The 11,909-nt window shown below is 41.3% G+C and overlaps 1 protein-coding gene across 1 annotated transcript in view; it reads left to right on the forward strand.

Annotated features, from left to right (window-relative positions):
• The window catches only part of LOC138480534 (uncharacterized), a 1,133,492-nt gene extending 1,132,654 nt beyond the window's left edge, over positions 1–838 (forward strand). Inside the window, exon 12 of the mRNA XM_069612286.1 lies at positions 505–838. Coding sequence (XP_069468387.1) covers positions 505–838 — 334 coding nt within the window. The remainder of the gene's footprint in view (positions 1–504) is intronic.
• Positions 839–11,909: the final 11,071 nt, after the last annotated feature.

Genomic DNA, 11,909 nt, shown 5'->3' on the forward strand with positions numbered 1-11,909 from the left:
GTCTCCTAGTTTCATACACTGGTCCCTGTTTCCCAGAAAGGATTTAAATTAGTCTGGTGCACTAGCTGAAAATCTCCTTAAACCTCTTCCCTGAAGACACCAAGAATAGCGTGATATCCAGTTCTTCCAAAGGTAATGTACAGGGCCAGCACATACAACTCGACATCTAGTCATTTGATGATCAATGTTGTGAACCACATCCTGAAATAAAACATCACTATAAAGGTTAAATAATGTTGTTGATACTAAAATTAAGGTGGAGAAGGAAAATACCAATTTCTCTATGACTTTTGTAAGTTTATGGGTTACAAATATACACATATATTTGAAGGTGCCCTTTAGGTCTAGATTCACTTCCATGTTAATGTTTTAATTCTTTTCAAACTGTGAAGAAAGTAGACATTTCACCCGTGATACAATTAAGTGTGAGTCATATTTTGTAATGGAAATTATGTTTTCTGATACAATTATATAATTGCCATCAATGTTTTTGTATCTTTCCAGGAGAATGGAAGCAGCTGTTTGTTATTCTGAAAGGCATTCACCTCCAAGATATTTTATATTGCCTGGTAAGGGTCTTGATCATTGTCACCCTTGCATTTCCAAAAATCCAGAATATTGTGAGGAACTTCCTCCATGCAAGGATGATGAGTCTGAGGATGAGGAGCCTGTATGTAGTGATCATGAAGATGAACCATATGGGCATAGAAGGCACAGGTCACCTGGTCATCATCATCATCATCATTCGAAAAGTCCGCATAAGAAAAGAAAACATTCCCATAGCCCACGACGAAAAAAGAAAGGCAAAAAGAAAAAAGTCTGCCCATGTGTACAATAAAAGCTCTATGTTTGCATATCGATCTAATTCCCTTAATCAAGCACTGTTTTACATGTTAATGTGCACAAACTCTATTGTGTGTCAGTCTCTGCAGGCTAAAAGAGGTATTTGCTATCAAGGGGTAATTTAAGGTTTACATGATCTGATGATTTAAATATTTATGGTGGGGTCATTTATGGATTAATTTAATTGATGTGCATTAATTTAATACATTATTGTTCATAATATTTCAGAAGATTGAATGTTGTAGTGTACATTTCCTACCCTTACATTCTGTACATGTCTGCTAAAGAAGGATGTACACCTTGATATACATTCATAGATTGCACATAATCAAGGCACCGATGTAGATTACAGCTATTACTCTAGCAAAATGTTGAGACCTCTATGGGCTTGTGATAGCTAGATTTAGTGATCTGGTCTCCAAGTTCATTTTAAAGTTCCCCTCGCTGATAAACTGCATACCCTCGTTAAATGAGACTATGCCCCCCATGTCAAACATGAATTCCTGGTATCAGCTAAGCCTAAATCCTTAGTGCAAACACAAATACAGACTTCATTTGCTACTTAATTTAGGGGCAGAAGTCCTGATACCAGAGTACTCAAAATCCTCCCAATTACCTTTCATACCTTTCAACCACCTTACTGATCCTAAACTAAATAAATACAAAATCATAGACATGGCTATCCAAGGAACTCACTTCCTTACTTAAGTTTTCACTACATGGATGCAAAATAATAACAGGCAAAGTCTGAAAATTGCAATCTCCGACTGCTTGACTCTGACTAAATGAGTTTTTTAGACAGATTTGATTGACCATGATACCTCTACTACAAAATTGGTGGAATTGTTTAGTTCTGTACAAACGTTTTGTAGACCAAATGACAAGAATTTTGAATCACTTTACAGTGATGTGAAGTGTCTTGTGACTCATGTCGCATGTTTTTCTATTTTTCAATGGGGTCCAGACACAGCATGAATCTCAAGCCCAATCGAAAATATTTGCACTGATAGCAACATAAATTGGTTCAGAGCATTTCGAATTGGCTTAAGCATTTACACCATAGACAGTACACTTTGTCTAGTGATGTGGCTCAGTCAGCTTCAAGACTTTTCAGTGAATAGCCACTGTAAGGGTTCAGAAGCAAGAGATTGACACAAGGGTGGCATTTCAATTGTCATAACATATTATTCAACTTAAGAACAGTTGGGAAAATGCCTCACTAGCCTTAATACTAAGAGGTATTTTCCCTGACACAACAAAATGTACTAATGGGTCAGCCAGGATGTCCAAATGCAAATAAGTCCACTGTTGTGTCTAAACTCTATCTCTAAAAGTGCAGGGGGTGTTCTTCGTCTTCCTGATGGTTCTAAAGTTCAACTGTAGTTCAAAACACAAAAGTTCTCAAAAGGCGCAAACCAACTCTAAAAAGATATATGGGGCCTCATTACGACTTTGGAGGCAGCCATGCCCTTAATAAGGGCATGGCTGTCTCCAAAATCGTATCCGGGTCTGTGTTCCTGAATGGGGAAATACCAGGCCATTCTGACATTGGAGGGCCCGGTATTTCCTCCTTCAGTGAACCCAGACCCGGTCCATCCCCATTCACGCCCCCATAGGGCCCAATGGGCATCGGGAGGGAGCTAACAACGGGCCCGTTAATAACGGGCCCGCTGTTAGCTCCCTGGTCCCCTCACGGGACCCGCTCTGGAACCTCGTAATAGGGTGGAATGGGATGGAATGCGCGCCATTAATCCTATCCGCCCACCACGTAATGAGGCCCATAGTCTTGGTCCGGCAGGCTATCGGCTCCTGGTGTTGCCAATAGAAGGTTTTCTTCCTCTTGGCCAGTAACAATGTCCACTTTCCTTCAAGAAGCTTTGTTTCAATTTCCTCAAAGCAACTCCATAGGATAGACAACCTTGGTCCTGCAGGCAGTCAGCTTCTGGTATTGCTAACAGAGGGTTTCCTTCCTCTTGGCGGGTGACACTGTCCACTCTCCTTTAAGAGGCTTTGTTTGTCAGCACAGTTCAAGGGGGTAATAATAATAATAATAATAATAATAATAATAATAATAATAATAATAATAATAATAATACATGCTCCTTCCCTTTTCTTCTTCTGTTCTCACAGTCATCCAGTTCATGAACCTGCCAGACACTGTAGTTGAGAAGATTACTATGGGTTCAAGTGTTTTCGCCTTTCCCAGGATTGTTTTCAATGGTCTTCGTTTTAATGTCTCTTACAGTCTTAGCCAACCTGGTACAATGATCTGCCAGGTCCTGCGGCTAGGAAGATCTCTCTGGATAAAATGTTGCTGACCTAGACCCCTATTTCTCTTTCTGCTGCCTGTAGCAGATCTGGTGCATTCACCTCCCAGATACTGCCTTAAGGAAGATTGCCTTGGATGCAATCTTCATATGGGTGTGGGAGCCAAGCTAATGTCTCTTCTGTTTCCCAATTTCTCTGACTTCCTTTTAGTCCACTAATATCCCTGATCCTGTATTCTGGGTCTCTCCCCTTCAGACAACTTCTACTACTACTCCTCAGGGCCCCGCATCTACCAAATAGCCAGCACACCTTGTTTCCTGGAGTGATGGCTGTGGGTCTCTCGCAACACCAGTGGTCTGCTGTGAGCGGCTGGTCTGCGCATACCATCCTCTGGCACTCCTCTGTGGACTGGCAGAGATAAGTGAGGCCCATCGGGAGTTTCTGCTTCCTTGCGTGGACAGTGGTCTCTTTCCTTCGGGCTAGCTTCTCTCCTTCTCGCTCCCTTCTTGGAGTCCCACTGTGCCTGCCTTCCAGCTGCCTCGTGCACCGATTGTGACTGCAGTTCCTCCAGGGAGGGCTTTACTTTGTGTTCAGTCCTTCTTCAATCTTTATACTGGTAAGCATTCTCAATTGTCCATATTGATGAGACTGCGCTGTTAATGCACAGTATTCATCATTCTTCTGCGCTTCTTCTTCATCCCAGTAGTTTTGTCTTGATGTTCAAATGGGTAGCTTTTGTTCTTCTTCGTCTTAGTACATGGTGTGATATTCATGTAGTCTACAGTACAGCACAACATGGGGGAGGTAACGACTATGTTACCCTGTGGGATGTATAAGTGTATGGGGGTTTGATAAGGAGTATCTATATGCTTCGTTCGCCATCCAGGCGGTTCCTTGTTCTATGAGGGAATCACTCCCCATGTTATCCTCCCACTGTGTTCCACCTATAGGGGGGATTAGAGATAGCGAGAGCACAAGTACAACAGGCGCATATATAGCAAACTTTGCAGCATTAGAAGGCATAACTCGCCCCCCTTTGTCCAGACATCATCAGGCTAGGGTTCAAGAGGTTACTGCATAATTCAATATACCAAAACATTCTATACTCTTACTGCCAGTGCCAAGGCAATTTACTATCTGAGAGCCGGGTGCATCTGGATGGAGGAAAACATATCATGTTCCTTATAATGAGGCAGCATTCCTTGTCTTGCCATCCAATGTTATCTCTCTGTGCTAAGGTCAGACAGTTCTCAAGCAGAAATCTATAACAACTCCCGCGGGGAGCACATACAGCCTTGTATAATTATTTCTTGCTGCCTGCTATAATGCCCTGCTAGACAGTTCGGCACCTGTTTTTGCAGATTATTCATGCTTATGTACAGCTTCAAGATTCTCTCATTGTAAGACAAAAGAAATCATGTGGCAGCCTGTCATTCCTAACTATGTAAGCAACTCAAGGTTCAAGCAGCGGTCGTTTACTGTGCTCAAGCTGAAAACCAGAATATATATATATATACAATGAGCAGAGAGCAGAACAAAAACTCAAAATGGCCTCCTTACACAAAATGGCTTCTCGAGCAATGATTTTCAGGTTCACATGTTGCAACATTGTTTCGTGATGTAAAAAGTGATACGAGTGGCTTAGGCCAACATATAATCAAATGAGATAGACGCTTACGTGTGTGGCATGGATCCAGTGCTTTTGGCCTTCAACACGTACTGCAGTCTGCGTGGCCAGGAGGACCTGGAAGGGGCCCTTCCACTGATGTTCAGGGCAGTTTCTTCGATCAAAGTTTTTCATGAGGTCCCAGTCCCCTGGCCACAGACAATAACCTGGCCCTTTGTATTTGGCAGGAAGAGCCTCTCGCACCTGCTGATGAATCAAACGCAAGTTTTGAGTCAACTGATAACAGTAATCGGCCAACAAAGGGTATTCTATGTCACTCAACCTCTTGGGCCTAGGTACATTCCATACATTCGCTGGCCTCCTGATGATGATTTCATAGGGGGAGAGACCTGTTCTTAATTGAGTGGTTGTCCGCATTGAGAGTAAGGCAAAGGGCAAGGCATCCTCCCATTTCAATTTGCTTTGGGGGCATATTTTTGCAAGTTTATTCTTCAGAATACCGTTGTGACTTTCCACAAGTCTGGCACTCTGAGCATGCCTCGCTGAGTGAAAACGTTTGTCAATTTGCAGGCCTGCACATATTTGCAGTATTACTGCTGAAACAAAATGCGGGCCATTGTCAGACCAAATTACTCTTGGCAACCCAAACCTGGGGAAGTACTCCTTCAGCATGGATTTGGCTATAGACATAGCTGTACAATCTTTCAGTGGGTAGGCCTCAACCCATTTACTAAAAGCACAAAGTACCACCAGGACATATTTGTAGTTCTGGCAACGCACCATCTCAATGAAGTCAAAGTGTATCACTTCAAATGGCATGGAGGGAGCACCAAAACTGCCTTTTGGTGTTGGTGTTCCCTTTCTAGTGTTATGTTGCAGACAGACCATACAGTTCTGGACAAGTCGTTCAGCAACCTTTTGGATGTTCTCATTACACCAGACAGGGTCTAAAAGCTTACAGATCTTTTTCACACATATATGTGTCGGACCATGTGCCATGGTGACTATGGCGGTAACATATGCGTTGGGTAATATCCATCTTTGTTTGGTATGCTCATCCCAACAACCCTCATTGTCTAGTCCCGTGGGACCCTCTGACCATTGTTTGATTTCTCCGGGAGTAGCTTGTGTCTGAATTTCCTTTACGCTACCAATCCCTTCCTCCATTATGCAAATGTCAGTGACCCATTTTGCTGAATCTAGAATCTACATTTTGGAGTGCACATCATTTGCAGTTTGCTTGGCAATTCTGTTGGCAAAAGCATTTCCTTTTCCCACGCTATCCGTCACTTTTTGATGTGCGGCGCATTTCATTATTGCTAGTTTGGTTGGGAGTGCGAGTGCCGACAACAACTGCACTATCAAAGTGCCATGCTGGATCTTCATGCCATGCGATGTTAAGAAACCCCTCTCAGCCCACAGATGTCCAAGTTGTAGAAATATAAATGCAACTATGCCGTCTTTTCGCATCATGAAACAATGTCGCAACATGTGAACCTTAAAGTCATTGCTTGAGAAGCCATTTTGTGTAAGGAGGACATTTTGAGTTTTTGTTCTGCTCTTTTCATTACATATTACACAGCCACAGTAGTGGCTGTGTAGTTATGATTAAGTTGCTAATCCCATAGAAAGAGCACTTTTTGGGAGGCTTATAACTTCGCTCTCCCTGGACGAATCCTCAAAAAACTTTGCAAAAAAAAGTATATGGTCCACTCTGAATTCCTTTGTGAGGTTTGGTCCAGGGGGGGTTAAGTTATAGGTGGGATCCCAGAAGTTCTTTTTTCCCATAGACTGAATGGGGAAAAAACTTTGTGCATGTCTGCTGCCCAAAAGTCTGGACGGATTTTCACCAGATTTGCGGCAGGAGCAGCGGCTTGTTCCCGAAAGCGTGCTTTTATAAATTTGGTGAAAATCCGTCTAGTAATTTTTTTTATAACGATCAGAAAGTAGGTCTCAAAAAATGTGTGATATCTATATCCGCTCTGCAGACACACTTCCCTGTTCGTTCCGCGGCAGGACACCGATTGGCTAATCGGCTTGCGTTATGTCCGCGGACATGTGATGCGTTCGCTGATTGGATGGTGAAGAGCATGAAGTGTGTCAGATTGTTCCGATGCGCCCACCATCGTGTATTCGTGTTTGGTGTCCACGGACATCGCAGTAAAAACATATTAAGAAACACAACATTGCACATGTCAAACTTATCAAATAATTTCTGGTGAGGTGAGGGGTGATGAGGACGGGATTGGATGTGTCTGTAAGAAGCAGAAAACAGGTGTTTTTTTGTCGCGAAAGTCACACGGTACATTTGGAGGTGTTCCACAATATGTGCGTAAAGTACAGGCAAAAGACATGGCATTTTGCCATTCAAGGGATGGATATGTATAATCATGGAATTGTGGACTTGTAAATATAGATTGTTGCTTCTGCAGTCTGCAATCCCAACCTTACCTTGTGGTATTACAAAGTAATACTACATTTCCAATGCCCGTTCCTCTATATTGTTTATATTGGTTACCCAATATTTATTAATATAAAATAGAAGCAATTTCGGGTTATTTTACACTCTCAATTAAAATGCTTGATGTTTATAAATTGATGTGATGGTGGTACACCCAGAGCATGGCAAATAAAGGGCTAATGTGTCTGTGTTAAAATGTAATTAAAGTAATAATGGAGTCAGACTGGCGCCCCCTAGAGCCTGGTACGTCAGGCAGCCACCTGCAGTGCCTGATGGACGCGGATGAGAATAACACTTCTCATGGATGCAGTGAGGCATGTTGTTGCGAAGTAGGAATGTATTTTGATTCTGAGTGAAGGTCAGCAGTTTTGAATGTTTGGTTGCGAGCTAAGGAAGCCCACGCATCGGACACACAGTATAAGGTTCAATTGTTTTTTGACCTTGAGAGAAAGGGACCATTCCGACAGCAATTCAATGAAAGGGGGTTTGTAATAATGAATATATGAGAAGGTTATGCATTCCAAAAGTGTGTAAGGAACATGTAAATTCAGTTTATGAAGATTTGTTGGTGCGAACGCAGTGAGCGTTACGGTCTGAGTTACGCCAAGAGAATGGAAATGGTGAATATAATGTAAGTTTGATTTTTGATGATTGTATACCGGAACAAGCAATAACTTATTATTATCTGAAGATTATTTTTGGGTTACATTCTATTCGTCTGCTTTGTGTGGCTTATTGCAATGAAACGCAAGTACAATCTTTGTGTGTGATTATCTTTTTAACGTGGTTATGGGGAGTTCAGCATCGAGGTGCATGTAGACCACCACTCGGTTCCCCCAGATTCAGCGCTAATATTTCATTAAAATGTCATGTATGACCATGTCGAATTGTGTATCAGTTTCCACGTTGTTTTCTTTCTGTTGAGATTGATGATGTCTGTGCTAATCGTTAGTTTAAACCCTGTGCCGAATTAATAAGTCAATACATAAATCGTAATCAAGTTTGGGTAGTGAGACACATTTTCTATTATGTTTTCGAAACAGATATATTCTGCCATTCTGCGATTTTCATCGATTCCAGATGCCAACTGACGGCTTTTTTAATCGGCAGCTGCAGATCGTTGTAAATAACTGGATCACAGTGACTGTATTTTGGGACGATCGCCATGGGCCCATATGTACTTATGCTGTACTAGCGATTAGGAGCAACATAATATCCTTTATGGTGGTCTAGGCCCAAGTTGATGGAGAAGCACTGGAATTCACTGTGCGACCCAAGCGCTTCTTTTACCAAAAACGAACACCTTGTGTACGCAATAAGAACAACGCGTGCCTCACGATAAACATTTTGGATCGGGAGCGAAGACACAAATTTGTCATTTGTTTGAATATGGCAATAGTCGGATGTTCTCAGAGCGTTTATTGTGAAATAAAAGTACTTTACAAATTGTACAGTGTTGTTGTTTTCTTTTAAAGTACGGTTTAATATTCCGAATTGTGACGTGCTGTGTTGTGAGTCCATGTGCATTGATTTTCGGGTTCTGCGACACGTCACGTAGGTGATTATGGGCGCGTTTGGCTATGCTGATGAGGAACATCACAGAGAAAGGTGGAGAATATCTCTAGGTTAGGTGATGTGAGGCTCAGGGGCGGGGCATATGATTTTGTAACATCAGGGCAGTTTACCTTAGGCTGATGCAGCAATAGATAAGAATAGCACAAGATGGATGCGCCCTGCTGCCAGATTTCGCATGTTTATAAAAGAGAAAAAGTGAGGTAAGGTGCATTGGAAATGTTTGCGATAGATCAACGTATGTATAAAAATACATGGCCGAACCCTCAGGACAATAATATTTTCTGAGCATTGCACTGGTCAAACTTATGAAATAATCTCTGGGGAGGTGAGGGGTGATGAGAATGGGATGGGATATTTCTGATCTGATTTAGAATGAGTTTACAAAGTTTGGTGGGATTTTGTCCAGAGGGGGCAAAATTAGAGGGGGGTCCCAAAATAATGTAATGGCTTATAAATGAGGTGACATTTGACAAATCTACACAAAGGTTTGCAAAAAGATTGTAGATCTAGATATAAATGTTTTTGTAAAGTCTGAATGGATTTTGTGAAGTGGGGGCTAGGTTATATGATGATTCTATGTGCATTAATTTGACACTTTTGAAAAAATAACACGTGGGTGGATTTCCAGCAAACTTGCGTAAAGCGCATTGGAAGGATCTACAAGTATGGTTTTGCAAATGTGCCAGTATACCTTTAGTGACTGAGGGGTAGCATGTGGCCATGGGCAGTGGCCAGATTGTCCGGTTCATGCAATAAGGTCATGATCCGGACAATCTGGCTACTGGCCATGACCACAAGGGACAAAACATAGGATTAAAGTGGCCATGTTCGCTTGGGACTGGCTTTGTGGTGAAGTTATTCGAAATTAGGATAGATCTTAAAGCAAAGAAAAATGTGTTTGTGGTAATATGGTCATAGGGTTCTCTTTTTGCCTTCTGCAGGTTGCCATGGAAAGCAAAGAGGGCCCTGTATGGAACCCTCGCCTTCTCTTTCCATGGGGGCCATGTTAGAAAAGGATTTTCCTTCCTACACCAGGACGCCATATGTGTCCCGGTGTAGGAAGCAAAATCCTCTTTTTTAGCACCTCGGGTTTCCGTTTTGGGAACCTAGGCTGCTAATGGCCTCCATCCACCATTTCAGGGGGTGGAATGGGGGGGATAATGGTCAAGAGACCTCATATAACACAAAATGCAAATGGTAATGTTGGAAAATCTTATGTCTATGTACTTTACTGAGAAATATGAAGTAGATGGAGTCTATACGTTTTTTTTAGTTCTATTTTTTAACTGAGAAAGGTGGTTCCTAAAGGAACATTTCTTTTGTTGTTTTTGGATGTATTATTTTTTTTTTTGGCAGGAGAGCTAAGAACGAAAGGTGGGGAGGGAAATGAGGGAAAAGGCACCAAACACTAATATGGAGGGGTAGAAGAACTGGGGAAAATGTTGCGTGTGTGTTATTTCTAAGGTAGGGGGCAGTGTTTCTTACAGCAGTGGTGGTGTCTCTTGGGGATAAGGGATGGCTTTAGCTGATGCCATTTTAAGATTAATAGCAGTTTTGCTAAAATATGTACTGTGTACTAGATTGTTAATGGATGAGTAGGAATAGGTGTTGGAGCTGTGCAAGGGAAATTTTGAAGTTGAAAGCACAGATCTCATTGTGACGTGTGTACGGGTTCTCAGACACGTCATCATGCCGCGCGCCAGCATATGGTCATGTGCCACTGTCCGGAAGGTCCGCTATGAAGTCAGATGTTCGTAGACAACTATGGATGCAAAACTAGTTGAATTAGTTGCAAAAACTGTATAGAAGTGTTAAAAATCATTCCAGAAGGTGGGGAATGGCAGAGTTTTAAGGTGACACTTTGTAAATGGGACACACATATTTCTATATTGGGTAAGTATGATATTAGTAAGTTGTAGGAAAATAGCATGCACTGGTAAAAGCCCATAAAATTCACAGAAAAAACCTTGTAAAAGGGGCATTATGGTTCAGTTTGACTAATAAAAACCTATGAAATTCAATGAAAAAACTTTGTTAAAGGGACGTTATGGTTAAGTTGCGCTACTAAAAACCTATCAAATTCTGTGAAAAAACTTTGTTAAAGGGACGTTATGGTTGCAAGTCAAACCGAAAAACCCCTGAAATTCACCAGTTATGGTAAACTAAGCAACCATAACTCGCGCCACCACTTTGCACTGCTTTGAATAATATTTGAAGAAATATATTTGGGTGCATCAAATCTCTTTCAGTGATTCAATTAAACCCCTCTCTTTTGCACAACTTACACGTCTTGGTCTGCCATTCAATTCTTTTAGCACCAAACACTTCAATTGTTTCAAGCCTATTGATGTAAAATAACAAAAACTGACATCGTTTAACTCTGCACAGGAATTGCCTATGGAAAAGGTTGCCTTTAGAGAGGCAGAGACAACTACATATTATATTACACTTGTAATAATTTGACTCTAAGGACAATGTGTTGTTGGGCCAATCAACAATCTTAGCTTTCATCATTAACTCTCGCAGTAGCTCCACTTTTGGATATTTCAGTCTTCCTTCACACGGATTTCCTTTAAAAAACTTTATTTTCCAAACAAAACAAGCCCAGGCCTCTGGAGTAGCACATCTTTATTTCTTGGAATACGTAGTCTAATTAGTTATAAATTGACAAAGAGACCAAACATTCTCAAATTTAAAAGGATAACAAAATATGATAGCCCACATTTTCTTAAAGTAGTTGTATTGAAATAGTCTTAGGTAACCACAGGGCCATTCCGCAGAGCTGTGCTGGTTAAACAACCATCATCAATCTACTTTCTAAACCATATAGAATAGTGGGTATAGCCTTCTATTTATAGGCTTCAGTTATAGGTAGATAACATCCTACATATTTATTATTCAAGCTCCTAAGCACACTCATCATAGCAATTTCTTTAAATTGAATATCATCCTCTAACTTTTTAGTATCTGACTTTGCAATATACAACATATCAAGATAGACAAAGGTGTTTACCCTTTTTATTCATTCTCCTCCAGAAAACTGAACATCATTATACTTTTGCTTGACATTTGAGAATCTAAGAATAATGTGTGACATTGCCCAAATGTAGGGTGAACGTTTCTGACTATTTGCAC

Source organism: Ambystoma mexicanum, chromosome 5p, assembly GCF_040938575.1.
Source record: "Ambystoma mexicanum isolate Mex_15411 chromosome 5p, UKY_AmexF1_1, whole genome shotgun sequence".
In the NCBI taxonomy this organism is placed as follows: domain Eukaryota; kingdom Metazoa; phylum Chordata; class Amphibia; order Caudata; family Ambystomatidae; genus Ambystoma; species Ambystoma mexicanum.